This window comes from Bacillus rossius, chromosome 6 (assembly GCF_032445375.1).
Source record: "Bacillus rossius redtenbacheri isolate Brsri chromosome 6, Brsri_v3, whole genome shotgun sequence".
Classification (NCBI taxonomy): Eukaryota; Metazoa; Arthropoda; class Insecta; order Phasmatodea; family Bacillidae; genus Bacillus; species Bacillus rossius.
The window spans coordinates 56,394,036-56,410,774 of record NC_086334.1 but is presented as its reverse complement, the minus strand read 5'-3'; the positions used below and the strand labels follow the sequence as shown (position 1 = coordinate 56,410,774).

General features: G+C 36.8%; 2 protein-coding genes across 3 annotated transcripts in view; one reads left to right on the top strand and one right to left on the bottom strand.

Annotated features, from left to right (window-relative positions):
* Window positions 1-16,739, top strand: part of LOC134533220 (cadherin-87A) — a 328,672-nt gene that overhangs the window by 291,923 nt on the left and 20,010 nt on the right. For both annotated transcript variants that reach the window (XM_063370617.1, XM_063370616.1), the window contains exons 20-27: window positions 1,126-1,258; window positions 1,565-1,780; window positions 3,449-3,606; window positions 5,141-5,413; window positions 10,714-10,900; window positions 11,614-11,834; window positions 12,668-12,865; window positions 16,006-16,177. In XM_063370617.1, coding sequence (XP_063226687.1) covers window positions 1,126-1,258; window positions 1,565-1,780; window positions 3,449-3,606; window positions 5,141-5,413; window positions 10,714-10,900; window positions 11,614-11,834; window positions 12,668-12,865; window positions 16,006-16,177 — 1,558 coding nt within the window. The remainder of the gene's footprint in view (window positions 1-1,125; window positions 1,259-1,564; window positions 1,781-3,448; window positions 3,607-5,140; window positions 5,414-10,713; window positions 10,901-11,613; window positions 11,835-12,667; window positions 12,866-16,005; window positions 16,178-16,739) is intronic.
* Window positions 4,178-16,739, bottom strand: part of LOC134533221 (piggyBac transposable element-derived protein 4-like) — a 42,156-nt gene continuing 29,594 nt past the window's right edge. Inside the window, exons 2-4 of the mRNA XM_063370618.1 lie at window positions 9,946-10,081; window positions 6,796-6,844; window positions 4,178-5,478 (exon numbers count right to left, since the gene is read on the bottom strand). The gene's annotated coding sequence lies outside the window, so the exon portion shown is untranslated. The remainder of the gene's footprint in view (window positions 5,479-6,795; window positions 6,845-9,945; window positions 10,082-16,739) is intronic.

The following is a 16,739-nucleotide window of genomic DNA, read 5'->3' as shown; positions in this document are numbered from 1 at the left end:
TCAATATTTCTAACAGTACACCGTGTTTCACCACCTTTGGTCAACTTCTTGATCCAAAATCACAAAAGAAAAACATTTGAGCGAGTCTTTTAGTACTTGCCAGTGATGTGTAACATCTAACATCGGTAACGAGCAAATTCACGCGTTGTCATGGTGCAAGTACACTTATAATACGCAACTTGAGCCTCGGACACAAAATTTAATGTGCAATTCTTTAAAATAAATCTGAGCTTAAAAATACACTAAATGTATTTTTAACTACATTTCTGGATGTGTATCACACATACTTTCCGCACCCGCCACTAAAATTCACTGGCGAAATCATAAAAGTCGCTACATCAACTATTGAACCGTTCAATTAGCTGATGAAAATTTTAAACTATTATGAAATGGCTCCAATAAAAGCGGAAAAGACATGAAAAAGTATTAAACCTGGTTTTAGACCTGATTTTCGACAAGGAATTTGATTAAAATACTGCCCATCTTATTAAACCGTTAATCATATACTAATGTTTTCCTTTTTCTTTGTAAGCTTTGGTTCAAGCCATCCACCATAGATAGCAGCACCGTCACTCCTTACTTCTTGTTACATGTTTCCATTGATTACTTCCTGTTCCACATTTCCGTTGCATTCACGAAATTACTCCAACCAAACGCAGTATACGAAGAGCTAAGATGTTACACATCAATATATGTGCAATGATTACTTCAGAAAACACACAGAATATTTTATGTTAAATTATTTTGTGTGCATTTAATTTTTAACCTGCCAGATTTTTTTTTTTTTTTTTTTTTCAAAACTGTGTTTTTGCATGTTTGTAAGTACAGGATTTGTGTAGTCTTAAGTGAGATGAATCAGATTCTATGAAAAATGATGTATTTCGTACATATATATTAAAATAAATAATACCTTTAAAATTATAAAATAATACCTTTGAAATTATATTTATTTTCTTGGTTATTAAGAAAAATATTTACTCCAAAGAAGTGTAAAAGTCATGTTTGATGCGATTTTGACCAGAAAATGAGCATATGCTTTGTGTTAAAGATGTTTATGTTGAAAGGAGTTCCATCATATCAGTTATGCATTACAAAGGTAATATTTTTTTTATCACTTTTTTTCAGGACTTCTTCTCAGTGGATCAAGCAACAGGTGAAGTATCAGTGGCTAAACCACTGATACGTGAGATAGCTTCAGTTGTGAGGCTAGGTGTGGTGGTTACTGACGTAACCGCTCCCACGACGCAGGAAGGCAAAGGTACCGTACCACACAAAGTCTGCAGCAGTGGCATGGACACATTATAGCACTATGCATTTTGCATAGCACTTTATAATGATAGGTTACTTCCCTCACTGAAACAGTTTTTTTAATTTGCATTTATCAAGTTTTTATTCCTGAAAACAATTGCTTAGATGATAAGCAGTCAAATAATCATCCTTTGAGTTTTGTAATACTCATTTTAAAGCTATAAAAAATATTAATTTTATCTATATCTTTATTTTGAGGTGGAAATACAGGCCTCAAATGTTTCTGATGAAAGTAACCGAAAATTTTTCATTTCAGGAATCCTGGTTGTGACGATCGTGGACGTCAATGACTTTGCACCTGTATTCGCGAAGCCGTGGACATCGGAGGACCCTAGCTACACCATCGATGTGGTGGAGAACCAGCCGCCTGGAACCATACTCGACACTTTCACTGCAACCGACGCAGACTCTAACATTGAGTACTACGCCATCGAGCCAGAGAGCGACTACTTTGAAATTCACAATGCTTCAGGTGCAGTAGTAGAAGAATGTCATTTTGAAGTCAGTTTAAAGCATCTGAGACATAAAAATCTACCTTTTTTAATTGTTCTAATGTTCTAACACTTATATAATGTTTTAATGGGTCATAACAGTCATACGGTCTTAGTGCCTAGGGAAGTTATATAGTTGAGTTTGTAGCTGTAACCTCATCTGGTAAAGGATTAAAAATAGTGATCAATCGTATCCTACATGTTCTAATCCAAATTTCAAATTCAGTTTTAAAAGAGTACTGCGAACTCACCCCTCGATATCAAATATAGATCTCAAGAGTCAGGATTAAAATAATATATGAGCAAAATTGTTAGCTAAATTATTGAGGAAATATACAACCCTTATTTTTTTTATTGAAAAAAATAGATGGTATATATTTGAATGTTTGGAATCCAAATGTTATTTTTTCCATCACAGTGCAAAAAAAAAAAAAAAACAGTTTGAGAGAACTTAAGCTGGTGGCAAACACAAATATTATTTGGATAGCAGAGTAATCAGAGAAAAAATTTATATCAACTCAACTTACCATGTTAACTCATTCAGATTGAAAGTTTACATGTTTGTCATTTCTGTACTATAGCATCTCAGATTTTAATCCTCCGTGATGGTAGAAGTATATAAGAGCAGGAGATATCAGGAACAAATAAAAAACCTAACGTAAACCAGTTTATTGGTTTAGCAAGATCATAGAAAATATTGATAGAGCAATATAGTGAGAAAATTAATTTCATAAGCTGATTTAGTTATATAATAAATATTTTTTTATTGAACAAAATTGTTAGTTATGTTTTTGTATGCCACGTATCAAAATTTCATTTGCTGAAAACACTTAAAATTAAATTGTACATAATCTGTATGTTAATAGATGGAACATCAAACTTATTCTCATTTTTGAACTGCTGCCATTTCAAAATTCGTAAGCAAGTATGTATACTTATTTGCAAATGAGTAGTTAACCTACTACTATGAACAAGTAAACTATCAGGGTCAGAGTAAACCAAGTAAAACCAACAAGTTAGTCTTCATAAGTGCCTGTTAGCTCTTGTTTTGCCTACTATGTGTTATTATCTACACTGTTTCCAGATCTACAGCTGGTGAGGTTTACAATCCCTGCTAGCTATGAATTTATTTTTCCTACACCAGTTAGTATTACTGCATGATAAAAACTTGTTACAACGGTATTTACAAAATATTGTATGAATGTTGTTTAGCAAATTGACATAATGTTTTGAATTATGGTCTATGCCATGACCATTGGCAACAAAATCACATACATTTATTAATTTGCGTATGTAACGTAACATGTAACAGACATAATTTAAACCAAACAAAAAATGTCCAAACAAATTTGTTCTTAAATTTTATAAACTTCAATTTTTACATTTTTCCCACTTATTGTAACTACATAAAGATGTACAAATGCTTAGGCAGTTGTCACGATAAAACATACTTTTTATGAGTTTGTAGTGAACTGTGTCCTTTGCATGTGAAAAGTCAGTTTAAAAGTGTTAAGTAGTGGCTAAGGCTTTGGAAAATATCAGCTACACCAAACTTAATAAGTGAGCAATGTACATAAATGAGCACATATATATCTTACTTCTTCATAGGAAGATCGTTCTGTTGCATGAATATGACATACTGTGTGCAGGTCTGGTGAAGACCAAGATATTGATCGACTACGAGGAAGTGAAAGCTCTCAACTTCACCGTGGTGGCGTACGACTCTGGCAAGCCCCAGAAGTCCACCAGTGCCCTCGTGAAGGTCAACGTGATAAATGTGAATGATATGGCTCCAGTATTTACGCAGGTTAGTACCAGGACGTTTGGAGGCTGAGCACAGAGGGCAACGCACTCTCCCCCTAAGGACCTTGAGTCAAGCGTACCCCAAAAAAACATCTAGCAAGCTAACCCCCTGAATTTGGAGCAGGCTTAGCAGAACAAAACACCACTAAGTCTTCTCTCGTAAAACGTACAGCAATTTTTTCCAGTGTAAAAGAAAAAGCATGATTTTGGTATGAAACAACTTTACCTGCCTGTTGTAAATTGTGCATGAGTATTTAAATGATATTGGTAAAAAAATTGTTCTGAGAATAAAGTAAAATGAATAAAAAAGTTATATATTTTTGCAAGTACACTACCTAATATAGTGTGAAAAAGATTTTACGAGTGTTTAAATTTCTTAGTGTTTTATCAAATATAAGCTAAAAAATGAATTTGTAAAATGACATTTCTTTGCCTGTGTAAAGTTGTGAGTAGTACCTACTCAAAACTGTTTACTTGCATACCTGCAAATTTCGCTTCCAGTTTAGACAACCATGGTGATATCACTTCCAGGGACAAGTACATATGAGTATGTACATGTAAATTCATACACAACCTTAGGAAAAATAGTTTCATATTTTATTGGCTCATTGATTAAAACAAAAGAAAACAATTTACATATGTTTCAAAGTGTTTGGATTAGTGCAAAGTACTATATATAAAGTGTACTCTTTATCCAGTGCTCTATTTTGAAATTTTTTTTATTCTAAATGTACTTATGCTAGAATAAATTTTGAAACACAGCTAAAATCATTCCAGAATAGTACTTTCCAAAACTTTTTTTTTAATTACAAGCAGATAACCCTAAAAAAACAACAAATTCTCTTTCCTCCTTCTAGATGTTATGTATTTCCAAAATTTAAATGATAGTTTTATTGGTAATGTGATGACTTGATACATTTGTTGGGGTCAGCGAGTGTTAGGAAAATATTTTATGTTCATAAATAATTTGGTATTGGATTCAAAATTTCAAACCAAATATTTTTTAAATTATTTTTTACCAATAGATATGTTAAGTGAGATTTATTTACAGTATATTTAAATGGAAAAAAATTATGAAGATAACAAGACTTAGGATTGTTTTTTTTTTTTGCAAATAGCACATCTTTTCTGTGTGTAAAAATAATCTGTGATTATGATAAAAATTATTGTAAATACTACATTTTTAAGTTTATAATCAGTTGTATCAACAAAGTAATTTTTGAACTTCAAATTGTTATTGATTTAAGAAAATGCATTGCCATGGGGGGTTTTATTTTCTTGCATTTTACACCACTCTGTTATGGTTCCACATATAATTCTCTCGTTTATCATTTTACTGTATTTTGTACTAAATATTCTTTGACTGCTGTAAAAGTCAGAAAAAACGGTGGTATGTTTAATTTTAATTTGAAAAATATTTGATATTCATGAATAATTTGATAGTTGATTCAAATAAAGAAAGAGGATTTTCAGAAGTGGTGGTTGGTAGTCAGGAAGCAGATGTCAGATGGTTTGGTTGAGCGTGCATCTGCCGGCAGGACAGCTACGAAGCCTCGGTGAAGGAGAACTCCCCGGTCGGGACGCTCGTGACAGTCGTGAAGGCGACGGACGGAGACGAGGGCGTGTTCGGTGCGGTCAGCTACAGCCTGGTGGGGGAGCACAGCTCGGACTTCACCGTCGACCACAACTCGGGGGAGGTGAAGGTCGCGAACCCAGGCCTGCTGGACCGCGAAGCCACCCCCGACGTGACGATACAAGTGATGGCCAGTGACGGCGCATCCCCGGACACCCGGAAAACAACGTCCGTGCCGGTATGTTCACACTCCACCGTCTCGGTGGTGTGTTTCACCGTAGGCTGTTAGATGTAAGTTTAACCCTGAAATGTATAAAGCATATACCTATAAGTAAAGCCAACTGTTGATTTATCAGCGGCACTCAAAGACTAGTATAATAAGATATATAAAAACCTGGCCAAATTTGGAAGTACAATGAAATCTCATTACAAAGTAACTCACTTTAAAAGATTTCGCTCTTCAAAATAGGGGCAGGGGCAGATCCCAGGTGAGTTCAGATATATTTTTCAATGCTTGGGTCTTCCCTGAATGGATGAAAATTGCAAGTCTATTCTTAATAAATTTCTTTGGAAACCTTACAAGTAGTGTAGTACGCACCAATAATTTTTAGAGTTATGGCCACTGTAATGTTTACAGTTGTTATTCCTATATATATATTTTTTTGTTTAATTTGTCTGGTTTAAAAATTTGTACATTAAATACTAGAGACAGGGTCCGACAAAATTATTTGGCACCGGGCCTGCTTCAAAAGATATATTTTTCAGATCCCTACAAACTTTATTATTTAGCTACAGTTCAGCATAAACTACTCTTATTATTAAATATTGACATTGTGTGTGTATTTTTCAAGAACGTTATAATAAGATTTAATTGTAAGGGCAAGAAAAATGATTGTAAATATTTTTCCTGAGTAACAACAGTTTAATGTAGGGGTTGTGTTGTCGCAACCCTTAATCAGGGGCGTAACTAGACTAGTTTTTACCCGGGGCAAGTACGCATTTTTCCCTAAATCAACCAGCCAAACCAAAATGGATAAGATTTATTTGTAGTGTTTCATTTTTGATACAAAATTATATACCGCAAAAACTATTATTAAAGATTCCATTGACTAATAATCTTAAGAGTGGCATAATTGCTGTATTATTTCACTTTTATCATAAATGATGTAAATTAAATTAAAGGTTCATCAAATGATATTGGAATACATGTCTGCTAAACAACAGGCAAAACATATATGTATTTAATTTTAAAAATTAGTGCTAATATTAGGAATAACAGATTTTACTTAATCTATTACACAATCTATTAATTTATTGCCAAAGTGTGAGATGAATTAATTTAATCACAGAAAGGTTTAACTGAAACTTAACTCTTAGGTTCGTTAGTTGTCATTGTCCAGTTAAGTCTCTGAGGTAATTTTTTATGCTGAGGCAACTGAGACTGGTTTTGTCATTATGTTGGGGTATGCGTCTTCAAGCCCATTGTTATGTATTAACGACAGAATATCTGATGGTGTAGCTGTTTTCATACTAGGGCTTGAATCCAATGCACGATAGTAATTAAAACTATCCACTTGTCCCTGTTGAAGTCTTCTTTATATGAGTATCTTATTCAATTACCTGGTTATTCAATTATTCTTCATTCGTGGTTTCAAATTGACCTCCATTGCTGAAACCAAATAAACAATTTATGTTTTGAATTAATTTTTATCATCATGGACGATAAAAAAAAACGGAAACAGTATTCTTTAAAAGAAAAAATTGAAATCTTGAAGGAATAAACAAAGGCACAAAAAAAATACACGTAACGGCCGTATTAGAATTAGTGTCTCGGCTTTAAAAAATATGGCACTGCCTAGCCATTAGTTCACGGTCATTTACAACAGCCGAAGAGAGAAAAATAAGATTGTGCTGACCTGCACACATAAATTTTGGGTAGCACCCCCCCCCCCCCCCCCCCCACCCCCCTCCCCTTCGTCCAGCCGAATGCCAGCCAGACACGTCACTCACCAGGCACCTGCCGTGCGTTGGCGGGCGGAAAGTAACTCAGCAGCACGTGAAACAACTAGAGATGATACAAACCTATATTTTCCGATCACAGTTCAAACTGTGATTGCTCTTTTAGAGTATCTGTGATTTTTATCTGTGATTCGATCACAGTTAAAGCTTTTTTTGCTGTAATGGTGAGAGTAATAATAATGTAAATGGCAAGTACTAAAGACATAATTTTACATCAAAATACACTATTTAATGAATTTATAGTACTATTATAATTAAAGTATGCTGCAAAAGAAACTTTGTTACAAAAAAGAATTATAAATAAAAACAATCCTTAGAAAATGTTAATTTAAAAAAAAAAAATCTAAAATGTGTGTACCTTGTAATGTTAACATTTAAAATATTCAAATTGTGCCTAGAAAATAATGTTAATAATAAAAAAATTAAAAATATTGCGTCCGTCTTCTCTTCAACAACAGTTATAATAATTATCTAATGTTAAATAATAGCTCCAGAAAAGATTATTACAATCGTAAGATACAAATAAAACATTTTGTATTAGACACAAAATAGTGTTTATTTATTGCAGTGGTAACAGGATCTATCTATCGACAAGTCTGGAACTATTAGCGTGTAGTTCTTCTATTAAGCGCTTCGGTGTATCCAAGAAATAATATATAGATATAGATTGTTTGGGAACAATAACAGTTTCACGGGAATCGAAGCTGCGTTGCTATTGGTGATTTTGGATCAATCGCCGGTTTAATTCGCAGTTTGGTGAAAACGGCCATGCCATTGGTGGTAAAGGAGCAATCACAGTTTCTATATCGACTAAGTGCTAGTCTTGCGATCGCTCGATATCTATCACATGTTGTGATTTTATATGCTCTGCTATTGGTTGTTCGGGAACAATCACAGTTTCTAGGGATCTAAAGTTGCCTTGCTGTTGGTCGCGTGAGAGCAGTCACAGTTTACTCAACGTCGCTCTGTCATTACTCAACGTCGCTCTGTCATTGGTGGTATGGGCGCAATCACAGTTTCCGAACTTTTGTATTTGGAGCGCTGTCTGCCGTAATATGGAAAGTATTTGAGTAAACAGCACATTCTATTAACATAACGCGACATTTGTGTATCGTTTCAAAATATTTATACGTAAAGAGCACATTTCAAGCATGAATAGAAACTAATATAATTACCTAAATTGTACTGTAAAATTAAATTTTGTCACAAAATCAACTAATAAAATTATTATTGGTACCTAATACATGTAAGGAAATATTCCAAATTGGTTTTTGTAAATTACTGTCGATAAACTCAAAAATTAACAGAAATATTTAAATCATAAACAAATTAATATTAGTGTGTAGAGGGGAAAATCCATATGTTTATTTAACATTTCAAGACGAAACGCTACTCTGTTTGCCATATTTACCTCCCAAGCTAAAATGATAGATATATAATGCAAAATAGTCGTTCTATAAGATGACTAAAGTCGTTAATTCCAAATAAAATGTATTGCTTTCTTAATAACTAAAAGTTTATATTTATTGTTGCTGTTTTGTAAGACAGATTATGTTTACACATTTTGCATTCTGCAAAATTACTGTCAATATTATTATAAAAACGTCCAAATATCACTCTTTTCCTTATCTTAGCAGAAGGATCCATCGAAAGTCTAAATATTAAATACTCAAAATTATATTAAAAACAGATTATTTTACTGTATATCAACACTATCTACTGAATTAGAGAAAGCAACGCATAAAGTGTTAAATTAATCAAGTTTAATTTTATGTGGCTTGTGCAGAACCTGCACTCTATCGGTAGGCTGAGAATTATCACAGTTTAGTTCAATTTTCGAACGCGTAGATGGTGCTTTGGTACTGGAAGGAAAGTGGAAGAACTAAAAAAAACAATATTGCCATTGGTTATTTGAGAGCGATCACAGTTTCACAGGCGCTGAAGTTGTCCTGCTATTGGTGGTCTGAGAGCAGTCACAGTTTATTGAAAGCAGCTCGTCCATTGGTGGTATGGGAGCAAAATCGCAGTTTCCTGATTACGTCGCACACAAGGCAGTGCCTGATGATATTGCTACTTTGATCACAGATACTTCGTACGATGAATCACAGACTGTGACTGCGATTTTTTGATATCTGTGACTAAATCACAGGTTGTGATTTTACGACCCATCTCTAGAAACAACATTCAAACAAACGGGAGACGGGAAGCAGAGTCAGGACATCCCCCTCAAGTTTAAAGAGTGACAAATGTGACAACTGAAAGGGGAGCGACACAAAGGGTCGGTACAAACAGCGTTGCAGAGTTTGGCGGCCCACGAGATGGCTTGCAGTGTTTGCCGGCTGCCGGCCCGCGTGACGTTAATTTTAAGCGCTAACAATTTTTACTTCTCTTTTTTTTCTGCACTTTTAAATCGTCCCGGATTATTCTATTCCCGAATCAGCGCATCACGGATTAACGAGGTTCTAATGTATATTCTTTTACAGAGATTGAAATTTAATGTTTTTCTCAAAATAAACCACTAACCCTGTAGCATAATGCAGCTCAAATAATTTATGATTTTAGGGTAGGTACATAAATAGTTCCATTTTGTTTTGCCATTGCATTTTGTAGTATGGGAATAGTATATGTACGTTGGGATATTTCAGTTTAAAGAAATTTCAGTATAAAGAACAAAATCTCTTGCTTTATAAGTCTTTGTTATAACGAGATTTTACTGTATAACTTCTAACATGCGTTCTTAAGTATATGCACCCATATTAATTTTTGTTTCCATCTTGTCAGCAACAAGATCACTGAACTCTCGCAGGACACAAGTGGGGTAACTTGGGGCTCGAATCAGTCACGGCCTGTTGCGAAGAACCATCCCAGCATTTGCCTCGAGTTGGTTCTGAAAACCAAAGTAAACAGATATCATGGTTAATGGAGTGGGATTTGAACACAGTTCCTCCTGAGTCTGAGTCCTCTGTTATACAGTTTCAACTCCTCTCGTGTTTTGAAGGCTGATCGTGAGTGGTCAGTCTTGTTAATTTTTAACACCATATGTCAGTAATTCCCGAACATGTGGCAAGCCACTTATGGTCAGTACCCACGGGAAGGAATGTAAACAGAATCTTATTTGTCATGGAAAAAAAATATTTTTGGCAGAATATAGTAAAATTATTAAATTAATCATCTTTTTTTGTTACCTCACAATGTTAAAAATATGTGCAAATAAACCTATGTCTCTTGAAAGAAAGTAAGCAGTATGGCCATTGAATGTAACTTTTTTCAGTTTTGTATGATTATTTGCAGCAATTACATGTTAAAGTATGTCACAAATTAATGAGGTTTCAGTAATATTTAGAAAATTACACAAATATTTACAAACCTGCAAATTATTCTACCCCCTTTCCTCTGAGACTGACGTCCCCTCGGGGGCTGGCATCCCTTAGTTTATGAATCACTGCTGTGTGTAGACGCACGGCTAGCTTGCGTGCTAGGGAGCTGAGACACGGGCCCGTCCCGTTGTCGTGTTCGCAGGTCCACATCAAGCTGCTGGACGTGAACGACAACAAGCCGGTGTTTCTGCGCAGGGACTACCCAGTGTCCATCGTCGAGAACATCGCCCTCTCCCCCCCGGCCCCCATCGTCAAGGTGGAGGCGGAGGACGCTGACGAGGGCGTCAACGGAGCGGTGCGGTACAGCATCGTGTCTGGAAACACGGGCGGTAAGTCCGTGCCTTTGCAGCTTCTGGGACCGAGGTTGGAAGTAACTCGAGGGCCAACGTAGTTGATTGGTCTGACCACTCGCCTTCCTTCGATTCCTAGTGGCATGGCAGATGTTTCCAGGGGTAGGGATGTTAGTTATCCAGAAAAGTATTTTTGGAAAAAATTACCGGAAAATTTATCAACGAGTTATACTTTCACAGAAAGATTCAATTAAATTTTATCACCTTTTTGCTATACAAACAGAATAAAATAAAATATTAAAATGGCTTTCTTTACAACGCAATGGTTCACTTAACATTTGAGAGTTGGGTAGGACGCATACTATTCTGTACCAACTTATAATAACCAAAGAAAATGGTGGTTTAAATAAACAATACTTACCAACCTGCAGAAAATAAATTTTCATATAACCTGTAACAACCTATCTTGAATTATTTAAATCTTTGTTGTTATCGGAGAAAAAAATTTCTGGTAAGAATATGTAGTTAAATGTTTCAGAATTTTTTTCAAAATGAAAAATTTTCTCAAACACCTTTCTAGCCATGAGCCTGTGGGTTACCTCAGGGTACTCCTGTTTCCCTCACCAATGCATTAAGTCACTGTTCCACCTCATCAATTCACCCCTCATGCCTCTGTAATGAACCTGAAGTCAACGAGACGACAAATGTTCATTCACGCGGACGTCGGGATGCTGACACGCGGAATGCTGCAGATGTTTTCAGGCTGGACGAGGAGAAGGGTATCTTGTACCCGGCCAAGTCGCTGGTCGGCGAGCCGCGCGAGTTCCTGCTGGTGGTGCAAGGTCGCGACGGCGACGGGAACGGCCAGTTCACCGACCAGGCCACGGTGAACGTCGCCGTTCTCAACGTGAACCAGCACAAGCCGGTGTTCATCATGCCGTCGAACCTGAACGCAACCGTCGAAGTTCCCGAGGTGAGTTAGTGCACTCGCCTTAACAGCTGCATCTATATTGTTTCCAAAGTGCTTAGTACAGTGAGCGATGATCACATCATTTGGCTTGCATATGACTTTAAAACATTACAACATCACAACTCTGGCTCATAAACATAGCACATTTGTTCTAAACTGAACACTTTTGAAACCATGCTGCTCATAACAGCAGGTGATGTAAATAACACACACTGGATGATTTCAAGATGGCAAGATTAGAATTGCAGTTCATTGTGTCCAATTTAAACTCACTTGTCCTACAAGCAGGAGGGAAAGTTATTAGAGGATTGTGAGAATGTGAGTCTAAATTAAGAAGCTATAATTTCTGCATGCATCAATTTCTGCAAGCAGTTGAACTGCAGTTGGCGATATACCTGTTATGTATGATAGCCAGTGATTTGCATCGATCGAAGGAAGGGAATTTTTTTATATATATCAGCAAGCCGAGTGGTTCACAATGATCCACATATCCATCATAATATTTTTCCACTTGGATGCCGCTAACAACTATTACAGCTTATATTTTCGAGGAAATTTCTGTTGTAAAGTTTTACCAGTTTACGAACCATGTACGCTAAGCGTTTATAAATGGTTAAACAAACTCTAAAATATATACATCTGATTGGCTGCATATCACGTAATTGATGGACGGATGAGACGGATCATTATGAGTCCAGCTTAATAGCACCTTGACTATTTTAAGGAATTTCTGACATCCTGAAAAGTCTTTCTAGTTATTTTTAGTTAGAGGGGGGATCACCCCCATCGGCCACCAGTAGCTCCACCTACCTCTGATCCTGTGTGCTGCTCCCCAGAGCGCGGGCCTGCCCAACTACCTGGTGATCACGGTGAAGGCCGTGGACAAGGACGCGGGGGAGAACGGCCGCGTGAGCTACCACTTCCGCGTCGGCAACGAGAACAAGCAAGAGACGGAGGAGTTCTTCATCGACCCCGACACCGGAGAGCTGAGGACCAAGATCATCCTGGACAGGGAGGCCAAGGACAAGTACGAGGTGCGTGGATGTCTGGGCAACTATTACCTTTTACCTACCACTTTTACACACATGGCAAACTGCAGATTTTTCCCGGGGATCCCGGGGGGGGGGGGGGGGTTATGGTGAAAAAGGGCCCCCTCCCCACCAAAATGCATCTGGGTCGACCCCTGACAATTCTCCAATTAAATTTAATAACATCCTACTTTCTTAGTACTACACTACCTACAGTACAATCTTCAATCACTTATACTTACTTAATCCATTTGAAGCATGTACAGTATGTTTTCAAATGTTAAATTTCTATAAGAAGGCCCTCAGCTGGGTCAAAGGGCCTTCCCCCAAACCAAAATTCTGGATCCACCACTGCCTACAAAGGAACCTGTTACTTTCAGAACTGACATTGGCAGAATATATTCTTGTAACGAGAACTCGTAATAGCTGAATAATGATGAAATGTGTATCTCTTAAGGTAGATTCTCGAACCTTTCAAAACTGTCTAAATTTCACGTTGTATCTTCAGACAATGCATTTGTAGAGAAAAATCTTACAGAATAAAAGTACACTAGAACCTCGATAATCCGAGCTGGATGGGACCGGGGCCAACTCGGATTATCAGAACCTCGGATTATTGGAAATACGAATAAAAACACGCAAAATCAATTTCTAATACATATGTCGATGTTTTAATAAAAATAAAATACAAACATATTGAAAGGCAGATTAGAAATATATACATAATTATTATTTTTTTAAATAATATATTATTGTTTTTTGTTTTTTTAATGCTCCTCGCTTCTCAGCTGCTCGTGTGCTCCACTTCTTAAAAAACATTACGTCATTTGGCGTGATGTCATCTTGCTGCTCCACGTATTCGAGTGCCTTTTCTAAACGTAGAAACCCATCTGCATGGCTAATTTTTTTGTTGGTTTCTTCTTCCCCTTGTTCGTCTTTTTCGGTGTCCTCATCCCGGTTGTTGACCATTTCAATAATTTTCTCATCTGTCAATTCTTCAATTTCATCACTGTCTAACCACTTCTTAACCTCTTCAGCACTGGATTCCATTTCGCAGCCAGGGATTGCCACCATTAAATTCAATAGAGTCATATTATCACAGTCATCTTCAACTGTTTCTTCTTCTTCACTTTGTGAAACTCTCGGTTTTATAAGTTTTGACCAGGATTTCTGTATAGTTTCCTGTTTAATTTCTGACCACGCATCAACTAACCAATAGATAACGTCTTTTATATTAACTGTTTTTAGCATATCTACTAATGAAATTTCTTCTTCTTGCAAAATATATGTCAGAAGCATGCGTCTGTACTTTTTCTTTATTGTCGCAATGACGCCTTGGTCCATAGGTTGAATGAGGCTAGTCACATTTGGGGGCAGGAAAACAGTTTTAATTTCATCACTTGAAAGCTCTTCTACGTTTGGATGGGATGGAGCATTGTCAATAACCAACAGTGCTTTTCTCGGTAATTGTCGTTCTTTTAAAAAAGTTTCTACTGAAGGAACAAATTCCTCGAAGAACCAATTTTTAAAAATGGTCGTATTCATCCACGAGTTCTTTTGATTTTTGTATGCGACGGGTAGTGCGTTCATATTTACATTTTTAAAAGCTCTAGGTTTTTTTGATTTTCCTATCACCAAGGGACGAAGCTTATGTGTCCCAGAGGCATTGGAACATGGCATAACAGTAATTCGTTCCTTGCTCTTTTTATGCCCAGGAGCGGAAATCTCGTCTTTGGATGCTAGACTCTTGTCAGGTAGCATTTTAAAATTTAACCCAGTCTCGTCACAGTTATATAATTGATCATGTGTGTAGCCCCCTTCTTCGATCATGCTTTGAAATTTTTGAACATAGTTTTCAGCACCAGCAGCATCAGCTGAAAGCTTTTCTCCTGTGATATGCAATTGCCGCACACCGTATCTTTTTTTCCATTTATCCAGCCATCCTTTACTGGCATTAAAATTGCTTTCACCTTCTTGTAATTTATATTAAAATACTGCGCTTTTTCTTGTAATATAGGCCCAGAAAGAGGGACACCTTTTTGCCGCTGTGCTAAAAACCATGAAAACAAAGCTTCACTTGTTTTTTCGTACTCACTTTTTTTCATACGAGATCTGGATGTTGTAGCCTGAGAAAGATTTTTTTGAGTTTGCCATAACTCCAATTTCTGTCTGTTGCGCCTCCAGTCACCCACAGTAACAGCACTCACTCCTAAATCACGCGCAATTGTTTTTAGCGGCTCACCTTTATCAACCCGCGTCAGCGCTTCTAATTTATCACTTAATGATATTTCAGTATGTTTTCTTTTACTCATACTGGTTCGTAATAGAACTGGGACGTAACTACATAGATGTGCTCACGGCGAAGAACTTATGGGAACTAAAAATTGCCCTCTGGAGGGAACGCGGGGAAGTGACGAGGGGGCGGAGGATCTAGGCCGACGGAGAAAAGGGGTTTCCCCCAATGTTCTAAAAATAGATGCTTGCGACTTCTGCAGGGGTGGGCGGCTACCTGCTATGTACAGTCACTTACCCAACTCACCCCATCAGGCCTTCCTCCTCAACGTAGCCCTGGCCGTCCCTACGTGTATGTGTGTTTGCAAAATTCATATTTTTTTCTTTCTCATAACCCCCGAAACTGACTCGGATTATTGGGAACTCGGATTATCGGAGCTCGGATTATCGAGACCCTAGTGTAGCTGCAAATTTAATAATGAATAAAAAGTGAATTTTAACTTGTTTCTTTCCTATTATAATGTGTTCTGTATGAATAATTACCCGAAAATGTTCTTTCTATGATGTCATTTATTTTTAAAAGCAATAGACAGATATTTTTAATACTTTATTTGAGTAACAACTTATAACTAGCATTGGCACACCATTGCTAACTACGAAAATTGATTTGTTGCAATTCTTAAGCTGCCGATTACAATACAATAAAACAGCATTAAAAGTTTGTCTTGTACTTTGTTTATGTAGAAAAATTGTGTTTTACTTTTTACAGTTTCAAAGTCAGATAAAATTTTCTGTATTCTGCCCACATTGTTATGTTCATAGACTTTCACATTTTAACTTTGTACATGCATTCATGAGCAGAGTTTTTTGCTGAGTGTGTTATGAATGCTAACGCAACCTGGTCTGGACTTCAGTTGTTCCTGGTGGCCAAAGATCACGGCTCGCCCACTTCCTACGAAACACTGCACATGCTCGTGGTTGAGCTGCGAGACATTAACGACAACGTGCCTGAGTTCCCTCGCGACGGATCGTCCACGCCCTATACGTTCCGGGTGCTGGAGAATGTGAGGGATTCCAAATTTGTTGGTAAGTAACCCACAGCAATGATGATTTCTGTCCTTTTAAATTTAGCTAATAAGCTCACAGTAAATATTATTGGCTAGTACAGTGAAACTCTCTTATGCTTTTCACATTGCTTGTTCGAGCTACTATTGTTTACATTGTCAAGTGTGGAGATTTGTTTAGTTCTGTGCGCAGCATGTTAGATTCCCCCCCCCCCCCCTTTTCCTTCTCTTCTTCCATATGTGGAAGTATTTTGAAAGGTAAATCTTTCAATGAAGAAATGTAGTTCAAGATTGCATTTTTCTGGTGCCTGTTTATGGCTTGCGCTATCGCCTGCTACCGTTGAGACTGACTTTCCTCAGCAGAAAGTACAGCTTCCGACCTAGAATTAATCATCAGCAGCTGATGTAAATGAAAGCTTATCAGTAAACTCAGCTGCTGACTGTACAAAAGAGGACACAGCTATTATGAAAAGATGTTTTTCCAAATCACTGACTGCCAAATGTTTTACATACATATTTATTAAACATTCTCAGTGATAACTTTTTGTTTTCTTGATCATTTGATTCAAACGTGACTTTTTGCT